The sequence below is a fragment of the Eleginops maclovinus genome, chromosome 10, assembly GCF_036324505.1.
Source record: "Eleginops maclovinus isolate JMC-PN-2008 ecotype Puerto Natales chromosome 10, JC_Emac_rtc_rv5, whole genome shotgun sequence".
In the NCBI taxonomy this organism is placed as follows: domain Eukaryota; kingdom Metazoa; phylum Chordata; class Actinopteri; order Perciformes; family Eleginopidae; genus Eleginops; species Eleginops maclovinus.
The window spans coordinates 20,159,410-20,184,487 of NC_086358.1; the positions used below are offsets into that span (position 1 = coordinate 20,159,410).

Below are 25,078 nucleotides of genomic sequence, written 5' to 3' on the forward strand. Positions count from 1 at the left end.
GGGAGTCATCTGTTGTTTTGCAGATAGCTGCACTGTGAAGTATTTAGGAGGATGTCTTGTGGGGAAAGAAAACACGATGTCCGAATGTTTAATGATTGTTCTTAAAAAAGTGTTGGCAGTTAACAGAGCAGAGAGCAGTGGAACAGTCTTGCTGCATGGAGCAGAATGAGACTGAGAATAGCTTTTCCTCCAATTTCCCACAGCTTTGTGACTCCATTTCAATCACAGCAGGAAGCCCGGGCCTCTTCCACAGTCCATGTCATTAATTTTATTGTGGTCTGCTCGACTATGTGGCAAGCATGTCCAAGCATGTATGAGGGCTTATATGTACCCTGGGAGGGTGTGTGGGGTTGTAATCTATGGCCCTCTCTCGGGAATGATCTAGGCCTAGCTCAACTTGGACTCCGAGTCAATAAGGATGAAGAAGGAACATGATTAAAACACGCACTGGCACTGGGTCCAGTCCTCGGGGGTCAAAATGCAACATCTCTTGAAGAGGTAATTGAGAAAAGCCAAGCAGAATTAATAAGCAGGGGAGGAGAGCGCACGGCTCAGTGACTCCACACTTGTTCTGTGTTTACGTCCCTGCGTCATTGTTCAGGCTGAAGGATGCTGTCCCCCATGTGACTCTGTGTGACAACAAGATCCAGGCCATAGAAACGTGATTCAGTACTCTCCCCCGTGAACAATGAAAGACTCAGGGTTCTCTGAAGGTTAGGTAGAGCCAGTGATTCTGAAAGGTGCTGATAATATCGGTTTTTTTGGTGGTTCCAAGGTCCAGGTACACTCAAAAACGGATTATTGGCCCACATAAATATGAAGCAATATTTTCAGATCAAATATAACTGAAATCTGTCAAATCTAAAGTTTATTTGCTCAAGCAATTGAACACAACGTGAATATGTTGAATATTAACAGAATGTGAGACAATTAGTTTATTCTATAATATCCCATAAAGGAGATCCAGACCCTAAAGGGAGATAACGTCATGCGCAAAGGTAACATCATGACCTCACTGACGTTGACTGTTCAGCCTGGACGTAGACTTGGACTTTTCTAGGTGCAACTCCCCATAAAACCAAAGAAGAAGAAGAAAAAGACTGGGCGTTTCAACCAACACCGTCGACCGACGGACTTTAGGTAACTATAATTGTTCAATATTCCACTGCTTAACAATATGTTATTGAAGATGAAGTTATTTTCACGTGTTTATGCAGCACATAGACGAATAGTATTGTCTGCATGTGTATATTACAGGTTGTGTTGTAAGGTTTGCGCTTCACAATGCTGGTTGCTGCTCTAACAGTTACTTAATTATTTCTGAGTCCTTCTTACTGAGTCAACGTAATGGAAAAACACAGCATTGAATGTGATTATTTACATTAAACATACGTGATAAAATGTAATGGTAAATTTACATGTTATTAAAATACTTAAAGTATTCACTTTTGGCTTCATTATTTTTTTTAAGTGTTCAAACACAAGGAGACAGAGGTTTTGCTGTCAGAGCTCCTGGAATCTGGGAAGACCTGCCTGAGGGGTTCAGGGCTGCAACATCTTTCAGCTATTTTAAATCTTTAACTGTGTATATATTCACCAAATACACACTGGAAATATTGAAACATTGACTTTACTTAAATGTATTATGTTAACACAGGGGTTTTCAACCGGTGGTCCGCGGACCCCTGGTGGTCCGCGGCGGCATTGCATGTGGTCCGTGACAAGAGCCTATGTTGATCAGTTCACCATTGTTTTTTTTTAATATAAATTCGCTTTGATATTTCAACACATTTCCAGAATACCGTTACATATCGTGAAAAATATGTTTAAAATAATATAAAGGAAATTCAAGCTGACAGAATGTAGCCTTGCGCCTATCCAGTCTATGGTAGCCTGTGATTCGCTAATGGTAATGAGTTGCGTCGCTAACCTCACTTATTATTCATTACGTACAGTCTTGCGAGCAAAGTTGACACACATTTATAAGCATAGCCGACGAGAGTATTTTAAGATAGGTTGTAGTACAGCAAACATTTGTTACATATGTACTAGTCTAGCTATATATCTAGCACCAATGGATCGTTTTGTAGTGAGGAAAGTGCCAGAGGGACAGGCTGCCATGACAGAGGGTCAGGCTGCCACGACAGAGGGACAGGCCGCCACGATAGGGCAAGGACAGGCTTCCGAAGCGTCAACTTCGCAAAAAAGACGAAAAAGAAAATACAATGAGGAATATGTTAAATATGGATTCACAGTGACGACAGACAGAGCAGGAGAGGAGGTACCACTGTGTTTCGTATGTTCAACAATTCTCTGTAATGAAGCTATGAAGCCGTCGAAACTTACGCGGCATATGGAGACGCATCACGTCCACTTGAAGGCCAAACCCGTTGAGTACATGCAACAGATGTTGCGTGATTTCAAAGGACAGCAGGCTACCATGAGGAAGAGTGCAAAAATAAATGAAAACGCACTGAAAGCATCGTATCTGGTCGCTCTCAGGGTTGCAAAAAGTAAGAAGCCCCATACCATTGCAGAGCAGCTTATATTGCCAGCAGCCATAGATATGTGCAGAGCTATGGTAAGCGAAGAATGTGCCAACAAATTAAAAACTATTCCGTTGTCAGACAACACAATCGGAAGACGAATTGGGGAAATGGCAAATGATGTCAAAGACCAGCTGATGGCAAAACTTCAGACAGTTCTGTTTTCCCTTCAAATCGACGAGACGACAGATGTTACTAATGATGCGCAACTGTTAACATTTGTGCGATACGAGGACAGTGGCACTATGTGCGAGGAATTTCTTTTTTGCAAACCACTGCCCGGGCGAACTACCGGTGTAGAAATATTTAAAGCACTGGACGATTTTTTCACGGAGCACAATATCTCGTGGCAGAGGTGCGTTGCATTATGCAGCGATGGGGCCCGAGCCATGAGTGGCAGCAAGACTGGACTGTTTGCGCATGTAAGGAGGGTGGCTCCGGGGGTAATTTGGACACACTGCCTGATTCATAGAGAGGCTCTCGCCTCCAAAGATCTCAGTGTTGAGCTCAGTGGTGTGTTTGATGTCGTTGTCAAGACGGTCAACTTCATAAAACGAAACGCATTGAATACACGCCTGTTTTCATCCCTATGCCATGACTTGGGAAGTGAACACAGCTCTCTCCTTTATCATTCAGAGGTGCGTTGGCTGTCTCGCGGCGCTGTGCTCGCCCGTGTGTTTGAACTACGCGGAGCTATCTACGAGTTCTTGTGCGAGAAGCATTCTGATCTGGCTTCCAATTTCAACGATAGTTACTGGTTAACTAAGCTGGCGTACCTCACAGATGTTTTTGCAGAGCTGAACAAGTTGAACAGCTCCATGCAAGGGAGAGATGCAAACGTCATGCAGCTCTACGAGAAGCTCGACGCATTTGTGAAAAAAATGTCAAAGTGGATCGAACGAGTGGAGAGCAATAACTTGGCGATGTTTCCTTCAGTTGAGGAATACCCTGACAGCACTGACATCAACGACACTATATGTGAGCATTTGAGGAAGCTTGTGCGTCAATTCGCAAAGTACTTCACTGATTCGGAAGAGTGGCGCCGTGACAGCAAGTGGATCCTGCTCCCATTCAGTGACGATGCATCAGTAGGGTCAAGTCTGACGGCTGTGGAAGAGGATAAGCTGATTGAGATGTCCACAGACTCTGTCAGGAGGCATATGTACGACACACAGCCCCTTGTTAAATTCTGGATAAGTTGCCAGACAGAATTTCCACAGCTTGCTGCAAAAGCAATGAGGTGTCTTTTGCCCTTTCCAACCACATACCTGTGTGAGAGTGGTTTTTCTACACTGGCGTACTTAAAGAATAAGTACAGGGCTAGGCTTGATCCAGAGAATGACATGAGACTGTCTCTGTCTACCATTTCGCCACGAATAGACAGGCTGTGTGGACTTCACCACGCCCAGATATCACACTGACAGGTAGGCCTAATTCTCCCATGTTTTCACTGTTACGACCCTGGCGGGTTTAGGCCCCGCCCTGTGTTAATGGTAAGCCTGTTCTCTCTCCCTGCTTTTCTCAATCTCTCTCTGCTTTTCTCAATCTCTCTGTCTCTACAGCAGGTGATTGGTGACAGGTCTGTCCTGGCTGGGTTATAAAAGCCCTGACCAGCCAGCAGTTGAGGCTGCCTTGGTCTTCATTTGTTGGATTTTGGTTCTCCGGTGTTGTTGGATTTTTGTTCTCCGTTGTTGTTTTGTCACACACCTAGACTGACTTTGCATGACATTTTTAGTTACTTTTCCCAATACTGAATTGCACAACACTTTATTATTCTTTATTCTTTCTTTAAAATAATCTTTAATTTAATTTAATTTAATAAATCTACTTTTATTATTATAAAATCTGCGTGGCCTCTCTTTCATGTTTCATGCATTGAGCTATGCATGTAACACCAAATACACACGCGCACGCGCAGGCACATCAGTGGGCCGCGGATTGCTTTCTAGTCCGAATGGTGGTCCCTGGGACAAAACCAGTTGAAAACCCCTGTGTTAACAGATTGCACATAGTTTTATTAGGTTAGTAAAATATTAGGTTTAACTTAATATTATTGCACTCAACTAACCTAATAAAGTTATGTGAAATAACTTGACATAACACATTTAATTTTTTGCAGTACACCAAGACCAATTCCTCGTATCTGTAAACTACTTGGCAATAACCCTGTTTCTGGTTCTGACTCTAGCTTATGGACTGAATTTTACTTGGCAACACACCATAAGTAATGAAGACCTTTTTCAAAAGAGCCTGTTGACTGAACGACCCGTTCCTCACAAATGAATTCATTTCCCACTTTTACCTCCCTCACTCATAAGCGCTGAATTTCAAAAAAAGATCTTTACACACAAAAAAAGAGGGAGAATTACCACAGCTAATCTCTTGGCTAAGCGCCTGATAAGGTCCGGTAATAGAAATCATTGTGCCGCCTGTGTGTCCCAGAAAAGGGGACTTCAATGCCTGCAGACAATGAGAGCCCATATGCTTTTATTCTCAGGCTCATTTCAGAGGGGAGATATTAATAATGGCTCTTCTTTGACTCGGTGCCACCGTGTGGGTTGTTTTAAGCATAATGGCAGCCGAGTGACAGCGTCAACCCTGCTCTCCCCTCACACTCTTTCTCACACACACGCGCTGTCCCTGCTAATGAAACGAGGGAGTGTATTAGAGTTGAAAGCTGGGGCTGCTGTTAAAATCCTCTTCTCTCCCACTGGTGACGTGAAAGTCTCACCTGCCCACTAACAGGATTGTGGTTGTAAGCAAGGCCATTTAATTTGTTCTGGATCAATCTTGGGAAGGGCATCATCATTTCTATTCCCTATATGAAGGTCAGTATGAGGGTAGTATTCAGAGTAATTAAAGTATGAAAATGGGGGGGGGGGGGGGGGGGTGTTGCCCCTTAATCCCCAGTAGAAGTCTCCTCTTTAACTGCAACCTGCAATCTGCTTAATTTCTGTTTATGTTCCCATCAAACTACTGGCTTTACAGCATGACATTATACATCTCTGCTCGACAGCCCTCACATGACCTTTGCCCTTTGATACACACATCCCTATACTTTTATCCATCCAGGTTTTTTCGAAGCGGCCCATTAGATTCCCACACATTTGAATACTTTTCCATTATGTGTTAGATTTGTCAGAGAGCTAGAACTGTGTGTTATTCAGTCTCACAGCACACACACACCTGACACCAGTTGCATTTGTTCCCAGTGTTAATATTGTTCATATCTAAAAGGTGTTTTTGTATTCAGTCACTTCTTTTGCAGCTTGTGAAGCAGTATGGCTGAGTAATGCTCCTTTCAGATCGCACAGCTTTAACGTCTTTAATTGAAGAGAAGCTCAACCAATCCAATCCAACTTTATTTATATAGCACATTTGAAAAACAACAGAGTTGACCAAAGTGCTGTACATCAATAAATATATTAAACACGACCAGAAGTATTCACATGAAGGTTATATTAGAAGCATTTTTTATCATATCAATATTTATCACATGAAAATTTGGCTCATTACAGTACTTTGTAGCTGATTTTATCCTCTGATTATTTATTATTATTTTTATTTTGTTCTAACAGTTTGTTTTAAAACCGTTGCTTACCTGTATATCATTTTCAAATTTTTATTTTTATTTCATATCCTTGTGTGAATCTGTACTGTTTTTCTTCTCAATCTATTGCTGCATAAACTCTTGAATTTCCCCACGTGGATTAATAACTGTACATCTTATCTTATTATTTATATATATATTTATGTTTGTTTTTTCAATGTTTTCTTATTGAAGAACAGGCACAATCATACAGTCAAACTTCAAGATATGATCTTCATACATTTTCTATTTTTTTTAAGAAAAACCATCCCATTGATTCCATGTTCAAATAAATAAATAAAATAGCAAGCAAAAACGGAGTAAATAAAGGTATAAATAAGAAAATATATGAAAATAAATCAAATCAAGTAAGTCATTTCCCGTTATTAGGTTGGGAGTGTTTGGAGGTTGCTAAAATCAAACATTGCCACTTCTTATAGAAATGGTCTACAGAGCCTCTAAGAGTATATTTTATTATTTCTCAAGTTTCAAAAAGAATACCAGGTCTTTAAGCTACATAGAGGAAGATGGGGGCTTAGGGGATTTCCTATCTAATAAAAAAAATGGACGCATATGCCACTATATCACCTTGTTGTTTGGCAGTCAGAGTGGAAAGGTCTTCTGGGACCCCGAACAGTATATGTAAGTGCAGGGCTTCAACTCAATCTCTAGAACTTTAGATAAGGTATTAAAAACAAAAGCCCATACTTTTTTTAATTTAGGACAAAACAGAACATATGAGCCAGTTTTGCAGCGCTGTTGCTACAGCGTTCACGTCTATCAACAACAGAAATCTTTGCCAGTCTGGCCTTGCTCAGATGAACACGGTGCAGAACCATGGCATGATTATTTATATATTTTTCAACAATTGCATTGGATTGCCTTTGGGAATGCAAACCTATGTGTGATATGTCTGCCTGTACATTTGAAATGTAATATCTTAAGGGTGGGTCAGCAGATCTCATGTTAGACTGTCGTTGGGACGTTAACGGAAAAGCATTTAAACATTACAATGATGGATCATTTTCTGGAGTTGTAAATATTATACATCTCTGGTGGGGACACATCTGAAAAATAACTCTAGGTTACTTAATGAAGTACATTTTATGTATTTTGTTGCTCCGCTATGACATGTTTTCATGCTTTAATGTTAAAAAACGCTTTATTTTCCTCACACTATCTGTGCATAAAGTACCTCTTTTCACTCGCTCTGAAAACCATCGCCGTATTTCTGCACAGTTCAGTTAAAGTTAGTGGGCATACAGCCTACTAGGTAGAGTAGCGTTGATAGCGTTAGCTTGTAACTTTGCCGAGGCAAGCAGTGTGGTTGCGGCTAAACTTCCACAACAGCTCCACAATTCACTGAAATGTCGAGAACACAACCATAATTTGGGTTTTTGCTCCGGGGGAATAGTGGTAAAAATAAATGCAAGCCACTTGTTCTTCATGTCTTCTTCCTTTGGTATGGCAATCAAAGAACGTTTTGGTTCTCATTTAAGTGACATCACTTCCTGCGTTACCATCCCTAAATGAGTCTCACCTTTGCCCCATTATTCACCCTCTCCCTGTGTATTGTGGGTAACATCTCACTTCTCTAAACTTGCATCCCTGCGTCCCTCACTTGTGTCTTTTCCTTGCACATTAGTCCCTCCCACCAAGGGTGCACGGAGAGGTGCAAGGAAACAACGCAAATGGAAATGACAATAAATAAAATCTTAAACGAAAGAGCTGTTCTTGCAGACAGATATTAAATCTGTCTCTCTTAATTTTTTATCGTGTTCATAATTCATGATCATGACATGTTTTTCCAATAAATGAATAAAATGTTTTTTGTCCACTTTGTTGTTCAGATATCACATATGTTCAATTAGATGATGCATTAATAAACAAACAAACACTATAAACTGAGGAGTGATTCCCTTGAGTGTAATGTCTTCACTCCGCTGTTAAACTGCTCTCAGGTTAAGAAGCATCAGATCGGTACATGCGCTGCAGGGTCCAATCAGTGACAGACACAGTAAGGGGGCAGGCGAGTGGCTGGGGATTTCACCGGAGGATGGTCTGGTGGTTCCTCGGTTATCGCTCCTCGATCCTCGGTCTTCCGGCACAAATAATCGCCATGGGACACTCGTTAAGATGGCGCACACAAATCAACTTCCGACGAGACCGAGGACTGAGGAAATGACAAATAAGAGAAGTGAGAAGTACCACTGGTCTGTGTTCACATTCCCCAGTTCCTCTTTGAACTTTTAAGAGTTCCAGCAGTATTTTCGATAGAGTTTCTCTTCCACGTGTACCTGACCCAGCTTCGTTTCCTGACCGGGTTCCTGCCTTATCCTTGTCTGTTCTGGTTCCTGATTGACCTACCGTGTGCAGAACCGTGCTAAGTAAAGACCTTTCTTTGAAACTAAAACGTCTGTCCCTGAGTCGTGCTATTGAGTCGTCTACCTCTGTCGTCCCACTTTGTGTTTGGAAAGTGCTGTATAAATAAGTTTTTATAATTATTATAATAAAAAAATAAAAATAAAAAAAGGGACCAGAGGAAGTCCATTAATTCCATACTTTCTAAATAAGCAACTCTTAAATATGGTATACTGCAGCCAAAATTGTCCGGCTCTTGATTTTAATTCTACTTTTCACTGCGTCTGCTCGTTCTGCTGCGATAGATTTACGGCCAATTAATGGTTGATATTTCTGCTGATAGAACACGTAGCCTTCTCCACGTGTTTGTGTTTTATCTGTGGATGAAACATTTTGTCGGTAATGTCTCCAGACAGGCTTTCAGAGCTCTGAGTATACTAATGTACATTCCCATTATTCAAAGGCTCCTCCACAAAGAGATATGAATTGAAGTGGGAGAGTGTTATATCATGTCACATCATCCACAATGTGTTGGAAGCCTCTTCTAAAGACAGCGTGGGAGTGGGAGTGGGTGGAATGGAGACTTCTCATTATCTGGTCACCGTAGTCGACTCTGAGCTCTGAAACAAGCACAAAAGACTCACATCGTGTATACGCGTTTGTAGTCCTCCACTTTCAAATGCTAAAAAGCCCAAAAGTACGCAGACAGGGGCCCCGTTAAGCTGACATTTACAAGGCGAAGCTCCAGCACCAGCTATTTTCTTCTTTCTCTCCCTTTATCATTCTGAAATACTCACATTTCTCCTGAATCGCTGGCAAGATTCAATAAGTGCTTATGTCAGCTGTCTCCTGCATGGAATCACATGAAGAAGCCAGTCCACAGAGTCTGTGTTACATTATCATACAAATAGCTCTCTGTTTGTGAATCACATCCAGATAGCAGACACACAGAGACACTCGAGTCAGACGCCTTCATAGACATCCTTTAACCCTCCTGTTGTGTGCCTCCCCCTCCCCCCCTACTTTGTTTCCAGTCAATATTGAACGGTCGGTTTCAACTGCTACAATAATCATCACCAAATTGTATTTAATATCCATTGAAGCTGTCAGTAATGTCTCGGACTGCTGGTTCACATGAATAACTGCAGGGAATATTCTCTGAAAATGTATCCCAAATCCACATTTTGTCCATTTGTGGGTGTGTACTATCTGATGACTGAACATAACCTAGGGCATCCAGACTAGGGTGTCCAAACTACGGCCCTTGAATCGGCCCGGAGCAAATTCGTAAAGTATAATGGAATATGGCCCACACATGAAGCTTGTGCTTGTCTTTCATTGCACTCTTAAATATATAAGTAAACACATATTACACAATGTTCATTGTTGTTATGTAATTGTTAATAAGCCCAATTTTTCTAATACATTTAGTCAATAAAGTCAAAGTCTAAGTTGATAAAAAGCCCAATTACTATTACTACATTTGATTGATTTTGCTAACTTATTAACATATGAGGCAATAAACCTCACCTCTACAGAGTGGCCCAGCCCTTCATATGTGTTGCTGTATGAGGCCCTCAGTGAAAAAAGTTTGGACACCCCTGTTCTAGGGCTCCCCCTTCATTTCCTGTGGCAATCATTTTTGACATCAAGTGGTTTGACCCGAAATGTTACACACTGAACGTTGACTTTAATTAAATGCATAATAGATATCACATACCTGTATTAGGTTAGTTAAAAGCAATACTATTTAGTTTAAATTAAAAAAATATTAGGTTCAACTTAATATTATAGCTTTCAACTAACCTAATACAGGTATGTGATGTCTCTGCAGGATACTATGTGTGCTATGTGTTAGCTTGTGCTACATGCTGTTTGTTAGATGTGTGTCGTTTATTGTGTGTTTTGGTGGCATTGATGTTGATTACATATGCACATACAGCCGCGGAAAAACTTAAGAGACCTCTCCAATTTTTTCTTAAATCTTTATCTCTACATGTATGGCAGCTATCCAGTGTCTGTTGAATTCCAACACAGAGAAATGTTTTCAGTAGTTTATAGAATACCATAAAAAATGTAAAAAATCCTTTAACTCAAAGACATACCTATAAATAATAAAACAAGAGAAACTGATAATGCTGAAGGGGTCTCTTCATTATTTCCGGGGCTGTATGTTACATATTTATTTATCTTTCACTTTTATATTTTCTGTGTTTTAACTCAGTTCTCACCGGTTGGATTTGGTTGTTGAAATATGAGAACAAACCTTGGTATTTTGAAACAAGACCTCGGCCTTGTGTCCATAACTGTAGGGAGATACACACTTAATAAAAGTTTAGTTTGACTTAATTTAGTGTATTTTCAAATGCCTTCTGTGGAGGGTATCCAGGGCATGAAGCAAGCAAATGTAAAACACAGTATTCATGATAGATAGAAGTAGTGAATCGGTCATATTTGTCAGCAGGGTTAATGTTGTTGTGTCTTGTTTTGCAGTGCAGTGGTCATCACAGAGACAGGGTCACAAGCTCACTGACTGATGTGAATGGGAATATGCTCTTATACTTGAGTGCACACACCCTTGTTCCCTGGCTCAGCGTCTGCATGAGACATATGGAGTGAACGGGAAGAAGCTTGGTAAAGAGCTAATAGCTGCACACACTAAGCTGAGGGACAGAGAGATGTAGAGTGCATTTAGAGAGAGGGGGAGAAGGGAAATCTAATCAGCTCTGAGGAGAGGAGTCAATTCTGGGCCGGATGCCGAACAGAGGGGAGACGACAGCAGATGTGCAGATTTGACTTCAGAATGAAATCCTGAGTGACTTTAATACTGAGCAGCCTGCCTGACACCAGCTCAGCTCGCTCTGCTGTGCACACAACCAGCCTGTGTGTGTGTCTGATCTCAAGTGTTCCACGGTGCAATGCTGGGAACTAAGATCCTGCCATCTTCTGAAAGTTCTAACACAATATCCCTGCATTTGCCACAAATACACCAAGAAAGAGATAAATTATGATTGTGTTTAATGTACTCTAATGTATTTAGAGTGAGCCCCTTGGAATGAACCATCTCGTTTTCATGGGGGGTCCTAGCATTTAGTACAAACAGCAAGAGATGGCAAAAGTACACACAGCCTTTACTCAAGTAAAAGTACAGATACTCGTGTTTTAAACATACTCTGGTAAAAGGAGAAGTACTGACTATACGTCTTTACTCAAATAAAAGTAAAGATGTGCTGGCTTAGAAATGTTTTCAAGTAAAAAGTACCGATGACTACCAACTGTTTTATAGAGTACCTGGTAAACAGACCTCACTTTGCATTAACAGAACATCAAAGATCTTCCATTTCAAATTTTAATAATGTCATTGTTAGCTGATGAATGTTTCAACGATGAACAACCACCATTTAGAACACAAGCAAAGAACACCAGCGTGGGGACAGGGACAAAAGCCAAAAGCTCCCCGGTTTTGGGTCGACACAAGTCACATCGCATTCGCCATGAATGGTTTTGTGCGCCGATAATAGCGAATATCTCCCTCATGTACGGCCATGGGTGAGGGAGATGAATATCTCCGCTGCTCTCTGTAATTTCACCAAGTTCCTCCCCCTTCTCTGCCTCTTCTACCCTTACGTCCACCATTATTCTGCTAGCTGCGGTTCTGGTACTGGCTGGTTTGGGAGAATAAGGCGCCGCAGCTGCTTCCGGCTCAGAGCATGATGGGAAAAGTCTTGAGTTCTCATTGGTCCCTCTTCTTTAGAGAAACACAGGAAATTACGTATACACAGATCGTGTTAAAATGGCACACAATGACTCTGAATAATAATGATCACGCCAACACACGCAGATTCACATTAAAGTAATGAGCCGGTTTAGAAAATGTAAGAAGTAGAAAGTATAGGTATTTGTATTAAATAGGACAAAACCATATTTCCTCACAATATAAGCAACAGACAAGACTACTGTAATCACAACACAAAAATGATAGATTAAAAATTCAAACACAAACTAAACATTTGCCCAGCAATGAAATAAAACAAATCCAAACAGTGTTCTGTTCAGGTTAAATCATCAACAGCATGTACAATTCACCTCAAAACCAGACAAAGCATTCTTAAACGGCGCCACTCAATGCTCAAAAACAACAACAAAAACATATAAATGGGCACAACAGAATTTAAGCATCGTGTGTTTGCTGGTAAAGGAGTCCAGTCCGGAAGAGTTTTGAACTCAAAGGATCTTTTAATGACTGTTTTGGTTACTGACGGAGTGGAATATAAGTATTGTGCCTCAAATGATATGTGGAGGACGTGGTGCATATATATGTATATATTATAGTTGTTCAAGGAATGTTACCTCCATCCAGTGCAACGTTTTTAAGATGTATGTTTTAGTGTTCAAATCACTCCATGGACTTGCATGCTGGCGACATGCTCTCCATGGTTGCTTCCCTTAGATTCCTCACGTCCTCTGACTCTGGCCTTCTATTTATTTCCAGGGTCAGGACGCAGATATCCAGAGAGGCAGCATTCAGTGTGTGTGGTTCTGCTTCTGGAACAGCCTGTAGGAAGAGCTGAGTTCCTTCCAATCTGTAAATACCTATGAATAAAGCATCTCTTTTTACTCTATTCTCTTTACTTAAACATTTGACTATGTCGTTGAATTGGCTAATATTTGCATTTTTACGTGCCTTGCATAAAATCTTTGTACAAAAGGCGGTATGTAGAAAAATAAAGAATACTGTTTCAGTTTAAAGTTCAGGCACTAATGTGTCTTTGTCTGCCTTTATGTCAACATACTGAATAATCTCAACTCTAAGACATCTTAATTAAGCATCAATTACACAATCACACAACTGAGAAAACTAGAGTCCAACCTTGAAATGCTGATATAACTGTAAAATAACTCCATTTTCATCATTTTAATATGAAGATCCTTTTTTGTTCATATTATACGATGAATAATGCCATTCAAACTCAACCTGACCTGTGTGAGCCATGCGTTTTAACTTCAAATTACATCTCTATTCAATCAGCAAGCTAAGTTTGAGTCTTAACCAAACTTAACCCTTGTGTCGTCTTCCTATCAACTTTTGTCCTCATGGTTGGACTATTTCTAAAGCATGTAGTATAAGTAGTGACCCTAATCTATGTACCACCTTTTAAAGCAACTTTATTCCTGCTTATTACCACAAGTTTTACTCTTCTTTGGGGAATTTATGGTCAGTAGACCTCATTTCGGAGTAAAAAAGGAAGACATTCTGAACAATTTTACAAAATTGACTACAGAATTTATAGCTTTGAATAAAACCCTAAAACCTTGCTAAAGTAATCATAATCATTGTCTCAATATGTATGCAAGCAAACCTGTTATTCTTCTGGCATTAACATAAAATAAACCATTTATCCTGACATAAGAACATTTAGGAATGGGTCAAATTTGACCCAAGGACAACAGGAAGGTTAAGTATTGAGGTGTAAATGTCCCTCATGACTGTCCTCTCCAGCAGGACGGTTCTACACGTCTTTAATTGACTATGTCAAGTCCTAGAAAAACAATGTAAACTGAAATAATGTGAAAGAGGAACAGTTTCAGGGAAACTTAAAAGTACCGTGGGATCAGGTTGGAGCAAAAAGACTAGCAGTAAACAGAAAGGTTGTTTTATCTGGAGAGGACAGACAGCTCTGACAACACCTCAAGAAACTGAGAAGTGGACATTTTGGAATTATAGTAAAGATCATATCTCACAACTTTTATTCATGTATTTTATACCTGTTGTGTTTATTTGATTATCTTTGCTTTCCATTTTATAATGTGTTTCTGCTGCACTGTTTCTTAATGCTCTAAATGTCTTTTATTTTTGTAAAGCGCTTTGAATTGCATTGTGTTGAAAAGTGCTATATAAATAAACTTGCCTTGCCTAAAATGTGATAGTCTGCATGAATACAACCCCAGCACACTGCAACTCTGTGGACTGGACCGGACCTGAACGGAGCTGTGATGTATTTTACAAGAAAGTTCTGTGTAATGCTGTTTGGATAAAAAGGCAGCATCACCTGCACTGAAAAACACAGCGTTAACAATTTGTTTGGAAGCGAGTTGAAAGAATCCGGATTTCCTCTCAGGACTAGTGCTTTCCCAGAGCTTGGGTAGACACATCTGCTTTATGTGCGAGGAGTGCAGTTAGTCACATTTTAAATAAAGAACAAAACATTAGCACTGACTCAGCCTGAAATGCACTGCACAGCACAGTGTGTAATTGTCAGGAGGAGTGTGTTGGCACATGTTGGCATGGATGCTGAGGGAAAATGAAGCCTAGGGGCTGATGCGTGTCTGAATAGTTCTAATTATTGTGAGCTATTTGAGCAGATGATCCTCTGTGTCATGTGTTCCCAGGGCTGCAAACATTCAGACACGTCAATGAAACCCTAATCTGATTTTCCCGAACCAGAATGACTCTGCGCGCTTAAATCCGGAGCCCCATTAACTGAAATGTATTTAAATGACATGACATGGTTGACTCCAGTGTGACATGTGCATGATATTATCAAGTAAAGTAGATGAGTCATAGCCAGGCACACTGGGGACAGCGTGTGTGTATTGTGTCAGCAGTGTGTCGTGTGTCTGAGGCTGGGGGGGGGGGTCTTCAGGCTGATTCTAGCAGCGTGGCTGTGCGGGGAATACTGAGCACACTCCAGCTTTTTTCTCCATTTTCTTAGTAGTATTTCACATCTGAACGTGGAGAGGAGCCCTCACGTCAGACGACAGTTCAAAGCCCTCCGTTGAAGACACATGTCGTGTTCGTCTCACGAGGTCAAATAAGTTCCCATTTGCTTTTGGGAGTATTTCTGTATTTCTGCAGCAGTGCCATCGGGGGGCTGATGAAGTGAGGGTGACAACGGGGTCGGCAGAACAAACCCAGAACACTCAGCGTCTGCAGATATGCTGAGATCCATTCTGTTTTCTGCTGATTCCTCCTCCACACTCTGCAGCCTCGCCTTTCTTGTTACAATCCCCTCACATTACAACACTATGGTTCAATGATAACGCTTAATTCGATTTTGAATTGTGTGCTGGACCAACCAATGCATTCTTTTTTAATAAAGCAATATTAAATGTATTCTGCAGGACAACCAAGTTTCAACAATTCCAATTAAAACATTAACATTGGATGTATCTGCCCGTCCGGTGTGTGTGTGTGTGTGTGTGTGTGTGTGTGTGTGTGTGTGTGTGTGTGTGTGTGTGTGTGTGTGTGTGTGTGTGTGTGTGTGTGTGTGTGTGTGTGTGTGTGTGTGTGTGTGTGTGTCAAAGCCTGATAACTTTGCATTGCTCAAATATAAAAAAGACATCAATGAAACACTGGTTATATAAAAGTGGAAATTTGGATTATCTGCCTCTCTGTTCCCTCAAAGGTCAGCACAGTCACAATTTCTATTCCTCAATTGACACCACTAGTCAAGGTTCACCAGGGTTGAACTTGATGCAAATGATTGACATGGATTAAAGTCCGTCCTGCTCTGATCTAGGAGATTTGAATGTATTTTGTTCCACAGAGTAAGCTGCTCGGACCAATAACACGCTGTTTGCACTTTTATTCATGTCATACTACATGATTTATTTCTAGATTTTGTATTTCTTCTGCAGTTTCCCCCTAAAGAATGGTGACTTTGCCAAGCTGCATTAGGGATTTTGCTTTAACAATCGTTTTAATTCCACATGCCGCAAAATAAAAAAAAAACATCCGGATAGCCATGAGCGATGACCAGGCACAGCAGTACTGGAATGAGAACGTTCTTAAAGTACCACGCTGTTCCACAAAAACACTAAATGTGTGATAACATGCTTGGCATTTCCGCTCATGCCTGCTGGCAGAGAGAGGGCTGAGGCATCAGCGGAGGCTCCAGAAGATAAAAGCAGAGGGGACTTTCCCCAGGTTTGCCAGAGGATAAAACAGTGTCATTTTTCCGCCTAAGTTCATGTTGTGTTCAGTTCTTTGTGGCAAATAAGGGGACAGTGTAAGAGAGCAGAGCCCTTCTCCACCACTCTAATCCAAACTAATCCTTCACACTGTACACCTCACTCACACATCTCACACAGTGCACCCCCGCCTACAGCCCCTGCACACTCCTCTCTAATTACATGGATCCCTTATCAGCCAGCATCATTCTATTTTCTGTTAACACACAATCCAGGATTCCTCTCTTTGCATATGTGCGTTTTCAACCAATGAGAGGCGAGATAACTCTGTCATCAGTGAGTGGAAAGGATCAATCATGAACTTTTTCAGTATATATTAAGATTGCTATTTTCTACATTACACCCATATTACTCATAAATACACGGCTATTACACCCCTTTTACACTGTTATTACACCCGTATCACACCATAATTACACCCATGTTGCAGTCATATTACACTGGTATTAATCCCATGTAACAGCAATATAATGCCCATATTTACACCCTAATTACATTGTTATTACACCCGAATTATGCCTGTATAACACCACTGTTACACTGTTATTTCATCTATATTACACTGTTATTACACCACTGTTACACCCATGTCACACCAGTATGACATCCGTATTTCACCCTAATTACACTGTTGTTGCACTTATTTTACACTTGGACACAGCCTGTCAAATATATGTATCTCCCAGGATACAGAAACCACTGTAGGGTTAAAGAAGAAGAAAAACCTTTAGTGTTCACTCTGTTGTTCAATTTTCCATTTTAACTTTATTGTGATATTATATTTTAACTGTACTATTTACTATTTTATTGATATGTCTTAAATCTTGTTCAATATTGTTTGTGTGATATAGATTATGAAATGTTTTTATTGTTTGTTGATGGTTATGTACCTACCTAAGGACTGCAGATTAATGTAATGTATGCATGATCCTTGTACAAATAAATACAAATTACAATACTCATATATGCACAGGACGTATACGCACAAAAAAATGCATACATATTTGTTATAGAGGTTCCAGTGTGACGTTCCGGTGCAGGGAGCAGTTAGGGGTTTGGTGCCCTGCTCAAAGACAGCTCTACAGTGCCTTTGGGGTGAATTGGCACCTCTCCGTTAGCAACCCTAGCCAAGTCCATTCAGACGGAGCTACTGCCACCCTGAACAAATGTTGTTCATGCCCTCCAACTTATGACTTCTCACAGAGCATGACAAACATACAGATGCTGCCATGCCTTGCTCGAGGAAACTAACATCAGCAGACATTCCCACATCGTTGGCGATGGCATGGATGTGTGTAGTTGGGTTTAAGTATCCTGACATATTGGCCGCAGGGATCGAGCCCACAACCTTCCAATTGTAACAGCGACCAACCCAGTGGTTTTGAAGTTTATGGACCGTAGAGACTAAACTTTCATCGATCCTTAGAAAGAGAGGGATGAGTCTTGATGACTGATAAAGCATCGGATCTCAGATTAAAGAGCTGTAATATTTGCAATGCCCTGAAGCAATGCAGCGTTTGGATGATACCTGCCAACTCCTGTCTGTGGTTTAAAATAACTGCTGTCTCTGCAGGCCATGCTGTGATGGATGGAGCTGGCAGCTGATGTGTTAAAATGGGAGGATGAAACCCTCTTTATTGTCACATACATGCACACAGCAGAGCACACACAGTGAAATTGGTCCTCTGCATTTAACCCATCCTAGTACTAGGAGCAGTGGGCAGCTATCGTGCAGCGCCCGGGGAGCAATGGGGAGGGGGGGATTGGAGGTGTCCGGTGCTTGCTCAAGGGCACCACAGCAGGGCCTAGGAGGTGAACTGGGACCTCTCCAAGTAGCAGTCCCCTTTCCATATTTTCAAGTCTGTTCGGGGACTTGAACCGGCAACCCTACGATTCCCAGTCCAAGCCCCTACTTACCTGAGCCACTGTGTTCCTGTGGGCCCAGCTGTTTGAAGAATTACTTTATGGATATGATGTAAATCAGTTTTTAATATGAAAGTAACAATGGTCATTTTACATTCAAAGTGTCCAATAATTCAGAGGAACAGTGCTGGAATTAAAATCATTCATATCCACTCACTACCTAACCATGCAGATGGATTTGGTACTGAAAGATATTTATTCTCCCTCCAAGCCAATGCAATGGAGATGCCCAATGCAGTTTCTTTAATCAAGCTTTATATTTATATTCAGGGTCAGAATGTAAAACACATTGTTTTAAAGCCTATCTCGGCCCAACAGCTCCCCTCAGGTTTCTTCAAATCCTGACAACAAAGCCTCCCCCCTTGGGACCACTGAGAGAAGCACAAACAAAAACACAGAAACCATCAGGGAATAAACAGTCTGTGCTTAATGTAAGGCAGGAACCCTGTACCTTCAAAGAAAGGAGCTGATTGACAGAACAGTTGAAGGACTTTTAACATTTGGAAACCTTAACTCATTTCCTTCTGCTTGCTGGCTTTTCATAAATCCTCTGGTTTGTTGGCACCACCAAGTGCAGAAGTCCCTTAGCCGGGATGTGTACTGCTTTGCCAACATCATCAAACACACGGACTCATTAAAATATTTCTCACCCACTTTACTACTGGTCAAACACTCAGGGGACTCTTAATAAGAGCTAACCAGCAGTATCTGCAAGAAATATTTTTAGATTGTTGCTACTCTACGCATAAGTGGGAAGTGCTGAAGAACAAATGCTTAAGCAGATTTTTCTGGTATCATTGCTTTACTTCACTTTTTATTTTTCTGACAACTTTTTACTTTTACTGGTTGGTACATGTTCAACACAAATACTTTTACTTTCCACTCATTCATTTATAAACTAGGCGTATGCTCAAAAGATGGCGTCCAAGCCATCTTTGCGATTTATAAAAACAAATTTGACGGGAAAATGTGCGGTCCTCCACGGACACTCAATTGTTATGCCAAAACTTGACACACAAACAGCGTGCAGTGGAGACTGATTGGCAGGAACATGAACCATGAAATAAATAGAAATATTTTTGTAAATAAAGTCCCATGTGTTTGTACATGTGAGAACTCAACTAGATTGGACTTGGTTTACTGTCATTTCTAAAAAAGGGAAGAACATCACTTTGTGGTGTCGTCCATTTTTCTTTTATATTCAACCCATTTGGACTCAAATTTCCCTTCCTGGACCCTCAATATGTGTGTGAATTCCTCCATATCAAATATTTACTGTACTACTCCGAGCCATTGCTAGATGGATAATATTCCATATTACACCAACAACTACTCTGATTCTGATAATGTCTAGTGTCTAATGTTCTAGTGGTAAACACTGAGAAGTGTTTCAGAAATAATGCTGGATGTGGTTTGGAACATAATGTGGCGTTTAATCACGGCAGCGTTTAGCTGAGTTTCTCCCGGTAGAAAACTCTCTTTAGAGGAGAGATCATGACGCTCCAAAGGGGCGTGGCCAGCAGCAGCTCCAAAGGGGCGTAGGCCAGCAGCAGCTAGTTCATTTAAAGCTACAGTCACAGAATCAGCACTTCAGGAACAGGGCTGAAATAGAGGGGGATGAGGCATGCTCCAATGGGGGATCTGTTTGGTATTTTGAGTAAAACACTGCAAAGACATGTTTTGTATAGATATGGCTCTACAATATATTGTTCAAATATAGCATAATAGGATACCTTTAACTTGAGTAAAAAAGTTTAGTCAGTACTTCGAAATGTAACCAGATTTGGCCATCTCTAACTGTAAAAGCCCACCTGTTATTTCTGTGTCGGCCCGACGGACTGACAGATCAACTCTCCCATTATTAGAGCCAGGAGTAAAAACCAGCTTTAAGATGACAGACGGTGAGAACATCGAAGACCTGGACAAAAGATGATCATCAGGGCAAACTCTGCAGCAATTTTAGAAAGAACAGAAGTTATTAGTGAGAGGATCCTCAGCGGGAGACTGTCCAGATAAGAGTACAAGATTTCCCATGATGTCTCAGTTAATGGAGCACTTCTCGTGGAGCGCAGAGGCTCTCAAAAGATCTTCAGGTCTTTCATCAGCCTCTGGGCATCCTCACTACTGCCTGAGAAATAATTATGTACAGCTGAAACGGCGAGCAATATTTCTCCTGTCTCTGCCTCCCTCTGCAGCCCTAACCCCCCCCCCCCCCGTACCCCGGAGGCTTGATTGCCAAATCATTTGAAGTATGATATGAAGGAGGCACGAGGAGCTGGAGCTGTGCATGAATAACAAATAAGGGATATAAGTTTCCTTTTTTTCCTCCTTTTGCAATAGCCCTAAACTTTGGGATAAAGATTTGATCAAACACTTTGGAATTTGTATTACTCAAATTTATATCAAAGGAAATTGAAAGCTGACTGCGGTAGATCATGACACCGCTGATCTGTGAGGTTCAATTAGATTTCTGGCATCTGGAGTGGTTCAGAAGATGATGTTCATATAAGACCTTTCATCTCTCTTCTGTCTTCTCTGATAGGATGCTTCAGAATCCAAACACGGTTTATCACCAAGTAAGTCTTCGCTTAAAGGGAGTTTAAAGTTTGGTTCATGCGGTAAAATATTAAGAAGTGGAATTTCAAGAACATAATGTAGAAATAAGAAAATATTAAGAAAATACAATAACAACGATGTACAATATGTCAGTTTAGAGCAGGATGTGTATTGATATTAAAAAGAGGATTTGTGCTACAAATGCATTTATATAACACAAATTTCCAATGTGACGTGTCTGTGTGTAACTTATTTAGACTTAGGGTTAGATTAGTTGGTACCACTTTACAATAAGACTACCCTTATAAAGGGTCTATGAACAGTTTGTAATTCATTTATTAATTAGGTTGTGAACACTTCATAAATCATTAATAAGCTTTCATGGGACAAGAGATAAACAACACATCCAGATGGATGGGGGGGATCAGCTCAGTGAACAACAGAGCTAATGTAAATAAATATAGAGCCGATATAAGGCTTACTCATCTTGCAAAATAGTGAGCCTGTGTTGATGTATGAAAACTATGTTAGAAGTTGTTTATAAATGGTTCTTGATGATTAATAAAGTGTTTACAACCTAATTGATATCCTAATTATAAACCCTTTATGAATCCTTTATAAGGGCAGTCTGATTGTGAAGTGGTACACATTAGTTGAATAGGGTTTTTGGTTAGTGTGGAGTATGTTTTTGGGTTGTAATATTTCTGAATAATACATGAACTCTCTCAATTGTAGATGTAATAATAATATATAATATAAATAATTCCAGACTATTGTCTGAGCCTTTAGGAGCCAATTTTAAGGTTTAAATATTTGTATTTTATATGTGGTATTTTTTTTTAATATTATTGGTGGTCAGTGTTGGGCAAGTTACTTCCAAAATGTAATACAGTACATATGACTTATTACTGTCTTTTTAAAGTAATAAGTTACATTACATTATTACTGTCTCTGAACTGTAATGCGTTACACTACTTTTGCGTTACTTTGAGTTACTTTTACCAAAATAACCTGCTAAAGTATGGCTTTAAATGCTAACATGTAGTTTATTGCAGCTCATTAATTAAAGCTATCTATGGCAGTATTCTGAACATTAAACTCATGCTCCGTTTAAGTGGGCTGAATAATATGTGATAGCGGTAACATGACGTCTCTGTGTGTTATTAACAACATGTTAGTGGAGCCTCTGCACGGCCCTGTGACCTGCTGTATATGAACGAGTCTCTATGGCAACGTTAGCTCACCTTGTCATTGGTCTGTTAACGGGGATTTGGCTGACAAGTTTTGTAAAAGCCGGCGATTCCACAGAGGACAGAGGCTGCAGATCTTCAACACTATGCCACGAGTCTCTGAACTTCTCAGGGTTCAAGCAGCAGACCCAGAGAAAGTTACCTTCTGTAGCTATGGCCTGCGTGCAGTCCTGTCTCTTTCTTCTCTCCGAGCCTGCAGCTCTGCATTGTGAGCCTGCAGCTCTGCATTGTGAGCCTGCAGCTCTCCATTGTGAGCCTGCAGCTCTGCATTGTGAGCCTGCAGCTCTGCATTGTGAATCTGTTCTGCAGCCCTCTTAACCAATAGTAAACAGGCTTACTGAGTTACTATTCTACCTGCACAATTATTTCTCTGGTGTCGGAATGTCTCGCGATGTTTGTGAATTCTTAGAAACAAACACCACATCATTTGGGGTTAAAATGTGTTGTAACTGCGTTATATTACCCACATTTCAGAAGTAATGCGTTATATTACTGCGTTACAGCAAAAAGTAATACATTACTGTAACTCTGTTACCTTTGTAACGTGTTACACCCAACTCTGCTGGTGGTTAACCAACTGCTCAGTGTGGTTTGCATGGAAAGAGAGGGGGTGAGTCGGGAGGCCAAACTTTCTGTTGACTGCCAATTTTAACCGCAATACTACAACGACTATCCAACGCAATATCTCACCACATCACATCACCCCCATCCTTTACTCTCTCCACTGGCTGAGTATAACCCACCGGATCACCTATAAAAGCCTTAATAATGGTCTACAAAGCCATTAACCACACTGGCCCCACTTTGCTCCATTCTCTTGGTCCACGTCTGTGCAATCAGCTTCCATAGACCATAAGGACCTCTGCATCGCTCTCGGTTTTTAAGAAAAGCCTTATGACCCACCTGTTCCACACCGCGTTTGACTGACTTCACTTTTTAAAAAAAACATTTAATACTTAGCTCCATGGTTTTTTATTAAATACATTTCTTAGATAACTTTTATAAAAGAAGCACCTTAAGATTGTTTCTAAAGTGTGCTATACAAATAAAATGTATTGTTAAAATGCATCCTTAACCATTCTATCCGCGGTTATTGGCAATTGGAAGTTTTGTATATTTGGCTTGTTTTGTTCCTACAATAAATGGACAAATGAAGATAGCAGATAGCCCCTTTATATTTGGATTGCCTATAGCAGGGCCCCTGTTCTCAAGCTTCCTACAGCTTATTGGGTGGTCCCATTACACATGTCTCCATTATGTCTCAGGATTGTACTTATACATATTTATTTTTGAAGATGTGCGTGAATAAATGATTTGCTGTTTCCTTGCTTGCAAAGGTTACACTACATTACATTTCATGTCATTTAGCTGACGCTCTTATCCAAAGAGATTCACAATAAGTGCATCCAACCATGAAGAAACAAACTCAGAGTCCTGCAGGTACATTTCCTGACTCTAAGCCCAGCCAGATGCACTGATACCGCATTAGCTACATTTAAACCCAAAATCTTGCAAGTGCTACGTCCAGAATATAGATAAAACCATTGTTTTAATCTCTATCCAAGATGCAGGTTCATGCATCATTATCTGCTCCGCCCCCCCCCCCCCCCCCCTTTCCCTCTCCTACTCCCGCCCTGCATCCCTCTCCTTTCATCATCCCCTCTTCCTCTGCAGTTCCACTAGCTCTCCTGCTGAGAGCACGAGCGGGAGATGGGAGGAATTGTTTGAGAGACAGAAACAAGATGACAGAGAAATAAATACAAGGGCCCAGAAGTGGGACCCTAAATCATTTCCAGTTACAGGCTACAAGTGCTGAGCAGGAGCTTAGCTGTTCACTTTTATTTGGCTTAAAGAGGAATAGGGCTGATGCTTCCTGGGGTCCCAACGCTGCGGTGACTAAAGAGGCTGTCAGTGGAAGAGCTACATAATTAGTGATTTGTTCCAACACTAAGTACTGCCTATATTCAACTTTCCTGTGTGCAGTGACTCTCGTTTGTGAGGAGGGGAAGGGAAGGGGAAAGTGTTGTATTTTAGGTGTCAAATGTGGGTATTCAAATAGAAAGAAAAAATGAACATCTCTTATGTCGACCAGAAACATACATTTAAACATAATATAATAAGCAATCATCATGGATGCTGTATTTTTGAAGGATCGGAAAGAGAAGTGGAGACGATTTGGAAGCATTGACGCTTATATGCAAGATATCTGATGGACTGCTAATGTTATGGGGGGGGGGGGCTTTTTAACATTTTAGAATTTTTAATTAATATTGAAACATTTTAATTCTACTTTCTAGAACTGTTAATTGACATTCTAGAATTTTCATCAAATATTTCAGAATTTTAATCCATCATTCCAGAATTTGTATTCTACATTCTAGAACTGTAAATCAACATTCATTACTTTTTTTTAACTACTTTTAGAACTGTAAAATAAAAATTCTAGAATTCCTAATTCAAACATTCTACAATTTTGATTCAACATTCTAGAAATTGTAATTCAATATATATTAATAATACTATTAATAAGAGATTTAATATCATATGGTCTGATTACATATATATCTAATACAATTTGGCCTTCAATTTGAAACTTTTGGTTTTAATTTTGTTATTTTAGCTTTATCTACCTCTACCTATCTCATCCACAAATGCTTCCTCAAAATGTCTATGTTTACATTAGCATTTATTGATTTTATTAATGACATGGAACTACACATCAAAACTACTAAAATCTCCAAAAGTAAAAAAGTCCAACACGTTTAACTATTTCTACACACCTTAATTGCTGATTGACCACAACCAATTTTTCCTTTTATTTTTGTTGTTTCAGTCCTTTTTCATCTTCATAATGCTTTCAGTTTAAATGTGTTTCATGAATT

General features: G+C 40.3%; 2 protein-coding genes across 3 annotated transcripts in view; one reads left to right on the plus strand and one right to left on the minus strand.

The window, feature by feature from the left end:
• The window catches only part of LOC134870920 (carbonic anhydrase-related protein 10), a 316,734-nt gene that overhangs the window by 186,640 nt on the left and 105,016 nt on the right, over positions 1-25,078 (minus strand). The gene's annotated exons all lie outside the window — the stretch shown is intronic.
• On the plus strand, positions 1,662-4,527 carry LOC134870460 (protein FAM200A-like). The gene is made up of 2 exons (XM_063892634.1): positions 1,662-3,970; positions 4,109-4,527. The coding sequence occupies exon 1, from the start codon at positions 1,886-1,888 to the stop codon at positions 3,965-3,967; it is 2,082 nt and encodes a 693-aa protein (XP_063748704.1). The 5' UTR covers positions 1,662-1,885; the 3' UTR covers positions 3,968-3,970; positions 4,109-4,527.

Bases quoted from the DNA above. Each gene is read 5' to 3' on its own strand.
- LOC134870460 (XM_063892634.1), top strand. From the start codon at position 1,886: ATGGTAGCCTGTGATTCGCTAATGGTAATGAGTTGCGTCGCTAACCTC.